The sequence below is a fragment of the Carcharhinus amblyrhynchos genome, chromosome 1, assembly GCF_965287045.1.
Source record: "Carcharhinus amblyrhynchos chromosome 1, sCarAmb.v2.hapA, whole genome shotgun sequence".
In the NCBI taxonomy this organism is placed as follows: Eukaryota; Metazoa; Chordata; class Chondrichthyes; order Carcharhiniformes; family Carcharhinidae; genus Carcharhinus; species Carcharhinus amblyrhynchos.
In genome coordinates, this window is record NC_137324.1 from 157,558,056 (window position 1) to 157,574,571 (window position 16,516).

Here is a 16,516-nt window from a genome sequence, read left to right on the forward strand (position 1 = left end):
CAAAAGAGTTGTTTTTGCCAGTTAATGTTGCTTTACCAAAAGATAGAATTGTTCCCCTTTACACTGTCTTGGCTTTGTTTCAGAGTAATGTCATTAATTGATTTAAAGCTTGCTATCAGTGGCTTCAAATCTGATTTCTCTGGCTGCATATGGCAGGGTGTGTCTCAGGCTATAGTCAATAACCACCCTTGAAGTGCCACAATGCCAGATAACAATTGGATTTTTCCCTTGGATGTTAACTGTTCTACCCAATGCTACTTTATCCTTGGTCATAGACTGTTTTACTCTACTAACAGTGTTCTCTATCCCTTGACAGAATATGACCTATATTTGACTTATGCCCCAGAATGTCATCCTTAGGTAATCTGTTTCTGTAGCTCCTATTTCTGCTGCAGAATGCAATTTTTTGGCTTGCAGAGCAAGTACCTTTTGATATTGAGGGAGACTGAGAATGTTGTGGCCATAATATGGTGGTGAACAATAAGTATGTAACAACTGGATAATGAGGAAACTAGTGTGTAAGGCCATAATAACCACAGCGGAAAAGGAGTTTCCTTAATTGATGGCAGAGGAAGTCTTTGTCAATCTTGTGTGTGATACATTGCTTACTCTAAACCCTGCTAGTGGTTTTGCTGCTGGTCTTTTTATGGACATGGAAGTGTTTTCAGATGTGATCTGACCACAAACCTTGCAACGGCGACAAAGTAACTTGGTGGTAACAATTTAAATAAAACCATGGCAAATTTGTTTAATCAACTTGGTGAATGAAGCTGTTATGTAATATTTTACAAAGCACAATTTGTCATCAGTGTACAACTTCAGTAAATGGCTGTAAATATTTTTCCACTCACTCCTGAAGAAAGCTCACCCTAGCATTTTGCTAATTAACTGTACAGATAGGTTGGATGCCTCTTGCTGATGGATTTGAGTGTTACACTTTATTAACTGAGCAGTTTGTATTCTTCATGTTGCCATCTGTATCTGGTTTTGATTTTGATGTTAGGGGCAGCATGGTGGTAGGTACTGCTGCCTCACAGCGCCAGGGACCTGCGTCCAGTTCTGGTCTTGGGTTGCTGTCTGTGTGAAGTTTTCACTTTTTCTCCTTATATCTGCATGGGTTTCCTCTAAGTGCTCCGCTATCCTCCCACAGTCCAAAGATGTGCAGGTTAGGTTGATTGGCCATGCTAAATTCTCCCTAGTGTCAAAGGGATTAGTTGGGTAAATGAGGGTTATGGGAAGAGGGCCTGGGTGGGATTGTGGTCAGTACAGACTTGATGGGCCGAGTGGTCTCCTGTACTGCAGGGATTGTGTGAAATTCCAATTTTGATTTGAACTTGAAAGCAAAGTCATGAAACTTACAAATATGATTTATTGTTTGCTTAAGAGATTGCATACACTTTCATGTCCCTTGAGTTAACAAAAAACTGTTTAAACTCCCCCACTGGACCTGTGTGTGCATTAAGTGTTTATTTTGGTGAGATTGCATATCTTTTTATTCGGCAATATTTCCATGTTGAAATGACTAACTGTGCAGTAAAAGGATCATAATAGTCTCCGTTAAGGTGTAATTTTGCAAAATATTTAGTTTTACTCTTCAGAGACTGTTGGTTAGATTGGTGGGTGATTTACATGAAGGACAAATGCAGAATGCAATTAGACTGAAGCCAAAATGCGAAAGATATTATTTGATCAGTTCAGCTTTTAACCTTGTCTGAATAAGCACTCCAGAAAACAGGACCACGAGGGACCTCCATAACTTGCAAAGTCATCCATTATGAGTGGCATACGTTTACTTTTATTTTCTCTCTGGGAATAACAGAGAAAATAAAATAAACAGGAATGTTTCTGGTGACTTTGTAAATCCAACAACTGAAGATTGAGCAAGTGTAACTTCGGCCAGAACTCAAAAGTTAACTCTCAATGCGGTTTCCTCTTTTTTTTTTTCTCACCTCAATACACAAAAGTATTTAAAATTGAATTACTAACCGGTCTACTGTGGCTAGAAGCATAGTTATGAGCCCTGGAGCCAAACCTGAGTGTACAGAGGGAGTGGAACAATTTGTACGGATCAGAAAAAGTGGCCACAAGGTCAGCAAATCACAAGACAAAATAAAAGCCAAGAGCAGAGAGAGTGCACTTCAGGTGACTTTGCCAGATTGCAAGATGTAGCTGGGAAAAGGAATGACTTGGGGTTGGGGAGGCAGAGGAACTGCTGAGAGTGACTGGCATAACCCAGTCTTTGTCTTTGATACTTTGTATGTACAGATGCCCTCAACTGGATAAAAGCTCTTTTCATCTCCAGGTCACTATCTGTGCAGAGCCTGCACATTCTCCCCGTGTCTGTGAGGGTTTCCTCCAGGTGCCCCGTTTTCCTCCCACAGTCTGAAAGACATGCTGGTTAGGTGGATTTCCCTCCGTGTACCCAAACAGGCACCGGAGTGTAGCGAATAGGGGATTTTCACAGTAACTTCATTGCAGTGTTAATGTAAGCCGACTTGTGACTCTTGGACGGAAGGAAGCATGTAATGTGGACTGCTAAATGCTATTTCACAGAACTGCACATCCAGCATACAGTCAGCAAGTCCGGTAATTCAAATGCGTTTTGGTGCTTAAGAATCATCTGATGAAGGGCAGCTCACTGAAAGCTAATGGCTTGTGCTACCAAATAAACTGTTGGATTTTAACCTGGTGTTGAGATTTCTTACTGTGCTGCAGTGATCCCAATTCTCAAGACTATCAAACCAGTGGAGACAACCTCTCAGCATTTACCCTGTCAAGCCCACAAAGATTTTTATGTAATACTACCTAATTCTTCCAAAACCCAAGAGCATAGGGACCACTCTACTCAATACCTCTTCGTAGCACAGCACATTTTCCCGGCCCCCCGTTCCCGGAATCAAGTGAGTGAAGCTTGTTACAGTTCCTCTGAGACACGGGTACGCTTACTTCAATTTTATTGTCTGCTGATTTCTGTACTCTCTCCTTCTCGGCCTTGCACTTTTCCATGCTTGCACAATACCAATCTTGTGATCAGTTAGAAAAATTCTACGGCCTACTTGAGATTTGAACTCATTACTGAAAAGATCAAGGTTCCTAATCCTTAAGAGTTGACCCATTTGCCTTCTGAGTGTACAATTTTTTGTTCAAGCTGCAGGTGTAAATAACAGTTTCCGTGTGGTTTTCTGAGGCAACACTTGAACGGTTTGTTAAATTGTAAAACATAGCTCTAGAGAGAGACTTATTTCTCAGTATGTTTGGGAACTATTTGGAAGAAAGGTAGTCATAAAAATCCTGTTCACAGGACCAACAACAATGAGAGAATCCTGCAGGTATATGGTAGTGAAATAGTGTACACCACACAATAATCCTTTTAGATCTCCTTCCTAATCTGTTATACATGCAAGACGCTAACAAACCGATGAGCTAAAGTCAAAATGCAAGCTTGAAGCCCAGGTATTTGGGAGAAGCTGTTCAAAACTCTCAAAAGGGCAATTCACTGGGCAGGTTTAATCATGTTATTGTAAAATGTGTTTTTTGTGTGTTTTTATTGAGCTTAAAGTCTTACATTCATAATTTCAATAACTGTGGGGTGAAAAGAAGTGGTGTGTGAAAGAAGTTCCAAAAATTTTCTTGTACTTTTTTGGGTGATTTGCTTTTCTTTGCTAGCCTTCTGCTCTTCAAACAATTTGAGAAAAGAATGAATCCAATGAATAAATTTGCATTAGTCACAGTAAAGAAGTTTCTGTGCTACCCAGATAACCAAAAGATATTTGTTTTGAGGTAAAATAAATGTTTGTCTAAACCCAAATCAACTTGGAAAAAAAAACCTGCTACAGAAATTTGCCATGATATAGAAGTGTTACAGGAATTGAGTGGCAATGTTATATGCAACTTATTTAATGTAGGTATATTTACAGGGTCAGCTGTGGCTTGGTGGTAGCACTCCTTTTGAATTTGGATTGGATTCCATTCCATTCCATTCCACGGACTTGAGAACAAAAGTCTAGGATGTGCTACAGTATTGGACGTTGGTCTTTTGAATGAGATATTAAACCAAGACTGTGTTGTCTTCACAGATGGACGTAAAGGTTCCAAGGCACTATTTTGATGAAGTTCGGGAGAGTTATATCTCCAATGTAACGGCCAAAATTTATCCCCCAGTTAATCACTAAATTATCTGGTCATTGTCACATTGCTGTCAGTGGGAGCTTGCTGTGCACAAATTGGCTCCTGGGTTTGTTTGCATTGCAACAGTGACTGTAATTCTAAGATACCTGTTTGGCTGCAAATGTGTTTTGGCACATCCTAAGCGAATGAAAGACACTATGCAAATCTTTTCTCCCGATGAACAGGCATCTCCTGCAGCAAAGGTTGACTATGTTAGGATAGATTTTGATGTCAGCTGCCTCGTGAAAATAGGTATGTGAGACCCATTCCCACTGTTGTTGCTGCAACCTGATCATCATCTACCTGTGCCCATTGAAAATACAAATCAGGGTCTTACGAAATACATAGTACCCCATTTGCTGATTGAAACTGCCTGAAATGTTCACTTGGAAGTCGGTAGGGAATTCACTAACTTGAGGGGAGGCGATGGCCTAGTGGTTTTGTCGCTAGACTTTTGGTTCAGAAACTCAGCTAATATTCTGGGGACCCAGGTTCGAATCTTGCCACGGCAGATGGTGGCATTTGAATTCAATAAAAAAAATTATGGAATTAAGAATCTACTGCTGACCATGAACCCATTGTTGATTTGTCATAAAAATCCATCTGATTCTCTAATGTCCTCTAAGAAATCTGCCATCTTTACCTGGCCTGGCCTCCATGTGCCTCCAGAGCCACAGCAATGTGGTTGACTCTCAACTGCCTTCTGAACAAAGACAACTAAGGATGTGCAATAAATGCAGGCCAACCAGCCAGCGATGCCGATGCTCCACAAATGAATTAAAATCATATGTCAGAAGAATCATATATTAGCCAGAGGTAAGGTTAAAAGAAAAAGTGATTTGGAATAAGTTTTGAGAATGATTGTAAATTTGACCAAAATTGCAAGCCACTGTTAAAGTTTTAAGGTAAAGTTAATTTATTAGTCACAAGTAAGGGTTACATTAACACTGCAATGAAGTTATTGTGAAATTCCCCAAGTTGCCACAGTCCAGTACCTGTTCGGATCAATGCACTTAGCCAACACTTTAGAATGTGGGAGGAAACCCACGCGGACACAGGGAGAATGTGCAAACTCCACACTGACAGTGATCCAAGCTGGGAATCGAACCTGGGTCCATGGTACTGTGAAGCAATAGTGCTAACCACTGTGCTACGTTTAGAAGCAATGCACACAGGCAAAGCTTTCATATATTAACAACAAATCTTCCCTGGATAACTCATGGTTAAATAGGTGTGCCGTCTTTAACACCAGTTTCAGTAAATTCTTGGAATAGGTGGTGGGTTCAGTTATAGGTCAGGCTGCAGTTCAGAGCCCTGGCTTTGTTCAAATGATCAATAAATAATAATTGTGAACATTCTGAAGTTGGCACATTCTTGAAGAGTGAGCTGAAACAGAATTTTGAACAGAAGTTGCACCCAGAAGGGAACTAACTTCGTGCAGAAGAGATAGAAAGGGTGCATTTACTTAAATTGTAAGGAACATTGTTTTTAAAAATATTCAACAGCCCTGCCTCTACACCTAGATTGGAACAGTTTGTTACTTCTCTCTAGTCTGATGTAGTTGGGAATAAGAAAGGAAGACCAATTGTGGATGCTAAAAGCAAGACATTTAATATAAGATTTATACAGCAGCTTTTACAATTGAAGGACATTCCAAAGTTGTTTACACCCCATTTTGAAGCAAAGCTAATGGAAGAAATGTGCCAATGTCAGATAATCTGTTTTAGTGATTTTCATGGCAGGATAAACATTGACCAGGACTCTGTAAAGTATTTTCCAGCTCATAGTGCCATGGGATCTCTTGCGTCAAACAATCGGGCAGAACAGGCATTTGTTTAAACACCCCTCCAAAAGAGGGCATATCGAATAATGCAGCACTCCCTCAGTCACTGCTTTGGAGTATCAGCCGGGAATTTTGTGCTCAAGTCTCTGGAGTGAGCTCACTGGCCTGGAGCTGGGACTGTTACCAGCCGAGTTCCAGCTGACTCTGATAAATAAATCATTTCTCAATCATTTGTAATAAGCAGAATGCTAATCTTCAGGCTCTTGGCGAGTGATGGACTTTATCAAGCCATTACTGGCAAATATCAGAGTACTATTTTATATTCCTACTTTGTAATTGTGCCGTCTGTTGTTGACTATAACTTGTATGTTTTAAATTACGATGAAACTATTCTAGCCGTGAATATCCTGTGATGTATGAATAAGGATTTTTCTATTTTGATATGATTTTCTACGTTCGTTTTATTTTAAATACGAGAGGGAACAACATGAATAATTTTAAAAAAAGTGTTTATTTGACTAGTTAGGTGTTAGCTGCTTATATAATCAGCAATACTTGTCTTACGATCCACCAAGATCAACTAGGATCACTTTTTTCAGTAAGATATTTATTCATTTACTGTTTGGTAACCTTTACACCCCAACAGCCTGCATATAATGTAGCACCAGTATTTCCTTTGTGTGATATTTGAATTTTTTAAAACTTCCTTTACCTGATTTCTTAATGGCACTCATAGGATTATACAATCCCTACAGTGCAGAAGGAGGCCATTGAGCCCATTGAGCCTGCACCGAAAACTATTCCACCCAGGACCTATTCCCGTAACCCATGTGTTTATCTTGTTAGTCCCCCTGACGCTAAGGGTCAATTTAGCATGGCCAATCCACCTAACTTGCACGTTTGTGGACTGTGGGAGGAAACTGGAGCATCTGGAGGAGACCCACGCTGACACGGGGAGAATGTGCAGATTCCACATAGACAGAACTGAAGCCAGGTCCGTGTTGCTGTGAGGCAGCAGTGCTCACCACTGTGCCAGCCATCTCAAAAAGGTGCAAATGGCATTCGATGTTCTGTCAATTAATTCTTTACAGCTGAGTGATAGATTTTATTTTTGCCTAACGAAGGTGTTGCTGGATATTAGGCAAAGGTGAGTAACATGGGGCTAGATCACAGATTAGATTCAGTGATCTCACTGGTGGAACAGAACTGGAGTGGGTTGAATGGCTGCTTCCCGTTTCTGTGGTATGTTTGTGCTCAGGTCAAATTGGGTGACTTTCTCTTGGAGAGGGAGTGTGCAGACTGACTTGGAAGTGGAAATTGACCAGTAACCATACTTGGCATCCTACAAGTTTATCCTCAGTGACAGCGTTTTGCCTTTCAAGTGACGTGAGGGTTCACAAGAGAATGAACTTAAAGGGGACACAAGTTTAGACGCAGCTCAGCAGCAGAATAAACACAGTGCATCAAAAGAAAAATGCACTTTCCTACCCAGTCAACGTTTTTTTTCTGCCTTATGGAGATGTGATTGAAATGTGTGTTTTAGGAGGCGGCTGTTACAACATAAACCCACAACGCCTTTAAAATACCTTAATGCAATTCCACCAGTAGCCACGGGAACAGTTACACGGTCAGATAAATTATCTCTTGGAGTTTAATGTTTGAAGTCGGGCCATTCTATTTCGAAGTCTCTCCGACTCATTTGAATGAGGCGAACTAGCTTTCTGATTCACTGCACTCAGTATATGCTCAGGGTTAAACAGGAAGTGAGTCCAGGACTTTATCCAGTCGTACACACCCCCTGATTTGGAGACTATTTAAAATGAGCTGTACCAACCACTGGGTGCTCGGACATTGGGTTCAGAATTTATTTTTGAGGGGGAAGGGGAGACGAAATAAATGCAAAACGCGGATGGAATCTGCCCTTGTTGATGTGAGGGGGAAGTTGATGGCATTGCATTGCCTGCGTGGACTCGCTTTCCCACTTGAAACAAACGCACACTCCAACAGCGCACCACAAGAAGCGATCTGCTGTGGATACAACAGCACGATCCTGTATCAGCCTCTGTCCTCCACTCCGCTTTTGCCCCTTCCCCCTTTTTTGCCCCCTCCCCCTCTTTTTTTGCCCCCTCCCCTCCCCTCTTTTTTGCCTCCCTCCCCTCCCCTTTTTTTGCCCCCTCCCCTCCCCTCTTTTTTTACCCCCCTCCCCTCCCCTCTTTTTTTTACCCCCCCTCCCCTCCCCTCTTTTTTTACCCCCCCTCCCCTCCCCTCCCCTCTTTTTTTACCCCCCCTCCCCTCCCCTCTTTTTTTACCCCCCCTCCTTTTTTACCCCCCCTCCCCTCTTTTTTTGCCTCCCCTCCCCTCCCCTCTTTTTTTGCCCTTCCTCCCCCCTTTATTTTTGCCCTCCCTGTGCTGAGCTGTGGTCTGGAGTGTGTGCGTGTGTATATATACATATATATGTTGTGCGGACGGATACAGCAATGTGTGTATGTGAGAGATTTCCTGTGGCTGCGGAGTGATACCTCTCCCCCTTCAGCCCCCACCCCCCCCTCACGGGAAGCTGCTGCTGCTTTTTGCAGAGAAGATGGCGACTTCACTTCACGAGGGTCGGAAAAACCAGCTGGATTTACTCATCCAAGCCGGTAAAGGAAAAGCTGCCTTTCCCTTCTCATCCCTTAAATACTGTACAGCCCTTGCTATGCTGAGGGTGGGGGGGAGAATGATGGATATTTTATTGTGGGGGGAGAAATCTGAGAGTGAGCTGTGCCTCAGTCCCGTTACTGTTAAAGGAAGAGAGAGAGAGGGAGGAGGGGAAAGAGAGAGAGCGAATCAGGAAGTGACCACCTTGTTAGCAACCTGCATGGAGAGCGAGGCTCTTCCGCATGATCCCTGAACAGGGGGAAGGAGGGGGATAAAGCTCGCCTTTTATTATCAATCCCTCACACCAGTCGGTGCAAACTGACAAGGGGGTGAATGACCCCGGGGAGAGGTTTGATTCCCGGGCATGTGTTTCTTCCCCCTGGTGTGAGCCGTTAGCTGATCTGAGTAGGCAGTGAACCAGGAAGTGTGTCGCGGGGATTGTTGTCTTTCCGACGTCTTGCCACGCTGTCTGGCTCTGCAAACACACACTCTTTTTAAAAAAAAAATCGCCGCCGCAGCCAGCATGGGGGGGCTTGCAATCTCACCATTTTGTGCACAAAACGTGGAGTGGGGGTGGTGTGTGTGTATTTTTTTTGTGTGTAGGTTAGGATTAATTCACGATCGCATTAATTCATTTTAATGAGTGCGGTCGGTCTCGATGGCGGAAGCGCTGCTGGAGGGGAGAACAATGTAACTAACTAACGTTCCATTGGAACGTGGCCCGGGAGAGGGAGAGAACGCGGAGCGGCCGGCGTTCCAAAATGGAACGCGGTGTATCCCCCGCCCGGGGCTTCCTTGGAGTTTGGATTTATTATTGTCCCAGGTAATAGTATACAGTGAAAAGTATGGTTTCTTGTGCTCTACAAAGCACACCCTACACGGAAAGGAAAGGAGAGAGTGCAGGATGTAGTGTGACATAGTTATAGTCATATAACTGTGACTAGTCATAGAACTAGTCATAGTTACGATGACTAACTATAATTATGACTAGTCATAGTTACGATGTAGAAAAAGATCAACTGCATACGAGGTAAGTCCTGATGGCAGCAGCAGGAAGCAGTTCTAGAGTTGGTTGGTATCTGATCTCAGACTTTTGTACCTTCTTCCCGACGGAAGAAGATGGAAGAGGGGATGTCCCTGGTGCGTGGGGTCCTTGATTCTGCATGCTGCTTTGCCGAGGAAGCCAGAAGTGTAGACAGAATCAATGGATGGGAGGCTAGTTTGCCTGATGGACTGGGCTATGTTCTCACAGCTCTTGGTCGTTTCTTGTGGTCTTGGTCAGAGCAGGAGCCACACCAAGGCGTGATACAACCAGAAAAATGCATTCTATGTTGCATCTGTAAAAGTTGGTAAGAGTTGTAGCGGACATGCCATGGTAGCACAGTGATTAGCGCTGCTGCTTCACAGCGCCAAGGACCTGGGTTCGATTCCCGGCTTGGGTCACTGTCTGTATGGAGTTTGCACGTTCTTGTTGTGTCTGCAGGGGTTTTCTCCGGGTGCCTCGATTTCCTCTTAGAGTCCATTAATGTGCAGATTAGGTTGATTGGCCATGCCAAAATTGCCCCTTAGTGTCTTGAAATGCACAGGTTAGAGGATTAGTGGGTAAATATGTAGGGATATGGGGGTAGGGCCTGGGTGGGATTGTGGTTGGTACAGACTCGTCGGGCCAAATGGCCTCTTTCTGCATTGTTGGGTTTCTATGATTTCCTTAGTCTCCTGAGAAAGTAGAGGCGTTGGTGGGCTTTCTTAACTATAATGCTGGTGTGGAGGGACCGGACAGGTTATTGGTGATCTAGCCACCTAGAAACTTAAAGCCCTCGACCATTTCTACTTCATCTGCGTTGATGTAGACAGGGGCGTGTCCTCCACCATACTTCCTGAAGTTAATGACTATCTCCTTTGTTTTGTTGACATTGAGGGAGAGATTATTGTCATCACACCAGTTCACCAGATTCTCTAATCTCTTCGCTGTACTCCGTCTCGCCATTGTATGAGATCCGACCCACAACAGTAGTGTTATCAGCAAATTTGAAAATCGAGTTGGAGGGGAATTGACCACAGGGTCAAAATGGAATGCAGAACTTTCCAGTCCCAGGGTTCCAATATGGAACCTGTTGCTGGCCAGCGAGCTCTGGTGCTTGCCAGTGGCCAAGGGATGGTGGGTGGGCGTGGGGCGGCAGTGCTCTATAAACGGGGAAGTGAGCTTGACTGTCTCTTCACTTTATCTGCTGGTGTTGCTGCTTCTCTACTATTCACCCCCTCCCTAGAAACAGGAATCCTCTTTGCAAAGATGGAAGGGAAGGAGGTGACAGCGACAAAGGGAAACCTCCCTTCAGCCATTAGACTCTTCCCCTCTGTCACCCTCTTTATTTTTGATAACTGCACTGATTACTGTTACGAATGAAGTGGGAATTGTAGAATCCTACAGCGCAGAATGCAGCTGTATGGCCCATAAACTCGCACGCACGTCAATCCCACCCAGACCCTATCTTCGTTACGCCACATATTCATCCTGCGAATCTGACAAGGGTCAATTTAGCATGGCCAACATGCTAAACCCACACATCTTTGGACTGTGGGAGGTAACTGGATCATGGGGAGGAAACCCACACACACATGGGGAGCATGTGCAAACTCTACACATGCAGTGACCCAAGCTGGGAATCGAACCCGGGTCCCTGGCGCTGTGAGGCAGCAGTGCAAACCACTGTGCCATGCTACCGCACACTTGAAACAAACAAAAGCGTGCACTTTCTCACTCATACGAAAAGAAGCACAGACACTAAATTGCTCCTCAGTGTCCCAAGCTGTGTCGGCTAAATGGATTAGCCATGGGAAAGGTGTGGGGTTAGAGGGATAGGGTAGAGCAGTGGGCCTGGGTAAGATACTGTCAGAGAGTTGGTGCACACTCGATGGCCGAATGGCCTCTTTGCAGTGAGGGATTCTGTGATTCGAATATGAAAAGAAGTGCACACACTTGAGAGCGATCTCCTATGGCACGGAGAAACAAGTAGATATTTGGGTTCATGATCTGGTGGAAGACTTTATTTTCCTTGCGCGTTATTTGGTACAATATATTTAAAATCATTTATTAACATTTTGAGCGCTGAAGAAGTGCTCATGTAAAATACATAACCGTGCGGATTGAAAAGTGTTTTAGTTTCAGGGAGTGAGGGCGGTTCCATGAATGCTGTGTGTAAAATAAGTCTTGAGGATCCCTGGCAAAATTCTGAAAGATTCATTGAAAGAGATGAATCTGACAGGGGACTTGTGATTTTTGAAACGTGTTTGTACTTCGGCAAAGCTCAGAGACTCTCCTGAACAAGTTTCTTTTCATCATAGATTCCCTACAGTGCAGAAGGAGGCTATTCAGCCCATTGAGTCTGCACTGACCACAATCACACCAAAGCCCTAAAATCGTAATCCCTCATATTTAGCCTGCTAATAGCCCCTGACACTAAGAGGCAATTTAGCATAGCCAATCAACCTAACCCGCCCATCTTTGGACTGCGGGAGGAAACTGGAGCACCCGGGGGTAACCCACGTAGCAATGGCAGAACATGCAAGGTCTGTACAGAATAGAACGTAGAATCCCTACAGTGCAAAACGACTCCATTTGGCCCATCTAGTCTGCCCTGACCCCATAACCCATGCGTTTACCCTGCTAGTCCCCCTGACACTAAGGGGTGATTTAGCACGGCCAATCCACTTAACCATCACGTCTTTGGACTGAGAGGGGAAACCGGAGCACCTGGAGGAAACCCACGCAGAAACGGGGAGAACGTGCAAACTCCACACAGTGACCCAAGCCGGGAATTGAAACGGGCTCCCTGGCTAATCACAATGCCACCGTGATGCCCTTGAGGATAAATAATGACTGAAAAAGCCATCTTCCTCCTCCACTGTAAATGAAAACCAGACAGCACCCACTCCCAGCATTGCAGGGATAAACTGATCTCGAGCAAGTCCTAACCCCAAAGGTGAATTATTGAAAGTTTATAGTTTTTAAAGTCGACTCTTTAACTGGGAGCAGTGATGTCCAACATTAGCCACAGGAGAATGAGTGAACCAGAACAGGAAAACAAAAGTCAAAAACCCGATCTGTAGGGTAAAACGGAAACTTTATTTTTATTAATGAACTGTGATGTTGAGCTGCACTTGAGCACTTCCGCACTCGGGCTGGTGTTGAATGTTGACTGTCAACCTTGGACACTTGCCAAATGGTTTTCCCTTTTAGGGAACGGCACAGATTTCTCACTGCTCGGGGCTGGGGAGGTGTGTGGTGTGTTGAATTCTGCAAGTTCCAGACGCTGCATTCAACCTGTGTAGATTTTGATTGCTTCCCTCGGGAGGAGAGTTGCAAATTCCAGTCTGTGTGCTTGCTCCTTGGAGTTTGGCCCACTCTTTTTATTTTCTCCCCTACCCCTCCCCTCCCCTCCCCTCCTGTTTTTCTGCAAGTAAAATGAAAGCTGGTGAAAATAGTTCATGTCGTGTCGGCTGGATGTGCTGTTTGCAGATGAATCGTGTAGTGGAACACGTTGCCTGAGAGGGGAGGGGCGAAGCTGTCTCTTCCCTGATTTAAAAGTTTACTCCTCCTCCTCCTCTCCTTCTGCTCCACATGGGTGGGAGAGGCAGAGCTAGGCTCACTGCTAATATAATGCTTTGCACACAATTCCCTACCCAGCAGGAACTGGCACCCAGCACATTCCCATAAATGGAAGCAAGCACAAGCAAGGGTACCTTGGCGAAAGTTGTGCTGATCTGTAACAGGTGGCATTGCTATATGAGGTCGTGTGTGTTTGGGAGCAGTCTACCTCTGATTTAATGTTCTTTGACTACTGTTTGAAATCTAAAACTGCAGCCCCCCCCCCATCCCCCCCATAGCAGAGCCCGAATTAATATCAATGACACAACTGTGTATTTATAGCTGCCCTTTAAACAAAGTTTGATCCGTCATATGAATCAGTGTTTTAATTTTCTTTTACCCTGAGCGCAGTGCAGTTTATTGGATGGATTATGTAAAATGGAGGATACTTGATTACCAGAATCCTGAAGTTTTCAATCTTGGAATTTGGCATATTTTCTCTGGTTAGAGCGTCAAGTCAAAACTTCTGACGCAGTGTTGGGAGATCCAGCAATTAGTCTGGTCAATGTTCTAGCTTCTTGCATTACTGGCAGTGAGAGTGCCAGCATTGCCAAGTTGGCATTCTGAAGATAACACAGTGTGTAGCTTCTGGTTAAGGCATTATCACGCTTAAACCTGACCTCATCCCAGGATTGCCTGCACATTTTCTAATGGAGGGGTGGAGTATCACTGAATACTGAACTGTCTGACCTCTACCAACCGCCCCCATCCCGCACCTACTCTCAGCTGCTGACAGCTCTAGTACCGTGGCTGAGATCAGATAACAGTTTTCAAGTTGACCCTGGCATTCCTGACCCCCACACTGTCTGCTGTGAGAGTGGCCCATTTGTTTTTGCAAAGAAGAGGACTTGATAAATTTGGGGTGGAATGATATTGATGTCAGCTATCTTGTAAGCAGTTACTCGTAACTGCAGCAGCTTGCTTTCTCTCTTCTCCCCACTCCCTCCCTGCACTCCCCCCACCACCAATAAACACAATGTCATGCATGTACATAGAACATGCAGAGTAGCATTGTACCTGTATCTGCTGCATTGGATCCAGTTACATCAGTGGTGAGAGGTAGTGCAGGTATGCTGCACTCTTCTGCCTTTGAACTGATCTTTAGAACCCAATGCATTAGCAGCAAGTGGTCTCGCACTTGTATTTAATTTCACATTTGACCATATGTGTCTGCTGTTCAACAGTTCCTGAAGTTTGTGCTGGCCTGGATTTTGCAAACAAAAGGTGCTAACAGCTCATTACACCCTCGTTGGGAACCCGTGATCTGGAACATCTCCGGTGAAGGGTCATCTCAATGCTAGCTCCATTCTCTCTCCACAGATCTACTTTCAGACCTATTGAGATTTTCCAGCATTTTCTGTTTTTGTTTCGGATTCCAGCATCTGCAGTATTTTGCCTTCATTCCCACAACCATCTCAGAATCCTTATTGGGAAGCATGGGTTGGGTAGGCGTAATTCTGACTCCCACAAAGAAATGGGTTAGATTCATAGAATCCTTACAGTGCAGAATGAGGCCATTTGACCCATCTAGCTTGCACCAGTAACAAACCCACCATATCTCTTTAACGCCACATATTTACTCTCTTAGTCCCCCTGACACTAAAGGACAATTTAGCATGGATGGTGGGAGGAAACCAGAGCTCCCAGAGGGAATCCATGTAGACATGAAGAGAACATGCAAACTCCATACAGGCAGTGAGGCCGGAATTGAACCTGGGTCCCTGGCGCTGTGAGGCAGCAGTGCTAACCACTGTGCCACCGTGCTGCCTGTTGGTGTTCAGTGAGTTGTGAAAGTTTTACAATCTCAATCTGCACTCCAGCCCGCTTACCTCTGGGTTTAACTCAGGTGGGGCAGAGTGAAGGCAACTGAGCTGCTCCCAGATTGAGTATTTAAATATACTATTAACCTCTCCAGTCTGAAAATGTATTGGCTTGAAAATCTCTGAAGCAGATCCAATCAACTCATGGACTCTCCACTCAACTGTTCCGGTGTTGCAGCAAATGGAGATGGTGGGTGGGAAATCCTTGGTAACACTCCAGCACCAGCTAGCATACTGGATGAAACACTGGCTCCAGAATTGGCTGCTCTCGCTGTTGAGCATCTGCTTTCCTATTTGCCCTTTTTCAATTGCTGGTGAAATCCAGCAGTATGTGGAATGACTTCTTCCCCCGATGTCATTTTGAGAGCGGAAAACTAGAGGAATACAGTATTTGGATAAGCTAACCCATTTGTATCATTATATCGTAAGAAATGGGCCAGGAGTGGGCCACCCAACCCACTGAGCCTGCTCCACCATTCTGTAAGACCAGGGCTGATCTGATTGTTTAAATTTATTTATTAGTATCGTAAGTAGGCTTACATTAACACTGCAGTGGCGTTACTGTGAAAATCCTCCAGTCGCCATGCTCCAGTGCTTGTTTGGGTACACTGAGGGAGAATTTGGCACGGCCAGTGCACCAAACCAGCACGTCTTTCGGACTGTGGGAGGAAACTGGACCACCTGGAGGAAATCCACGCAGACACGGGGAGAATGTGCAGCCTCCACGCAGACTGACCCAAGTTGGGAATCGAACCCTGGTCTCTGGTGCTGTGAGGCAGCAGTACTAACCATGTGCCCAATTGTGACCTTAACTCCACTTCCTGTCTGTTTCCGTCATAGCCTTGATTCTTTGTCAATCAAAAATCTGTCCAACTCAGCATACAACATATATTCAATGACCCAACCTCCTCTTCTGTCTATGGAAGAGAATTCCAAAGATCTTTGAATGAAGAAATTCCTCCTCATCTCCGTCTTAAATTGATGATCTCTTATTTTTAAACCGTGTGCCCCATAGTTCCAGATTCCCCTGTGAGAGGAAACGCCTTCTCAGAATCATTGATGTTTCAATAAGTTCACCTCACAGTCTTCCAAACTTCAATGAGTACAGACCCAACCTGCTCAACTGTTACTCACAAGATAACCTCTTCATCCCAGCAACCAGCCTCTTAGACCCTCTCTGAGCTGCCACCAATGCAAATACACTTATTGAAGCAAGTGCAGCAAAACTGCACACACTACTTCAGGTGTGAGCTCACCAAACTTCTGTACAACTGCAACAAGACTTACCTACCCCACATATCATCTCTCTTGTAATACAGCTAAAATTTCACCCAATCACCTGGTGGATCTGCATGCTAATTTTCTGTGATTCATATACAATGACACCCAGTACAGGTTCCTCTGTACTGCAACACTTTGCAGTGGCTCTCTCAATTTAAATAATATTCTGCTGCTCTATTGTTC

The 16,516-nt window shown here is 44.4% G+C and overlaps 1 protein-coding gene across 7 annotated transcripts in view; it reads left to right on the forward strand.

The window, feature by feature from the left end:
• The window catches only part of LOC145346724 (ETS-related transcription factor Elf-2-like), a 129,962-nt gene that overhangs the window by 72,576 nt on the left and 40,870 nt on the right, over positions 1-16,516 (forward strand). Inside the window, exon 1 of one of the 7 annotated variants that reach the window (XM_080194409.1) lies at positions 8,507-8,589. The exons of the other annotated variants lie outside the window; for them this stretch is intronic. Coding sequence (XP_080050535.1) covers positions 8,532-8,589 — 58 coding nt within the window. The 5' untranslated portion in view covers positions 8,507-8,531. Of the gene's footprint in view, positions 1-8,506; positions 8,590-16,516 lie in introns of those variants that run through there. 7 annotated transcript variants of the gene reach the window in all.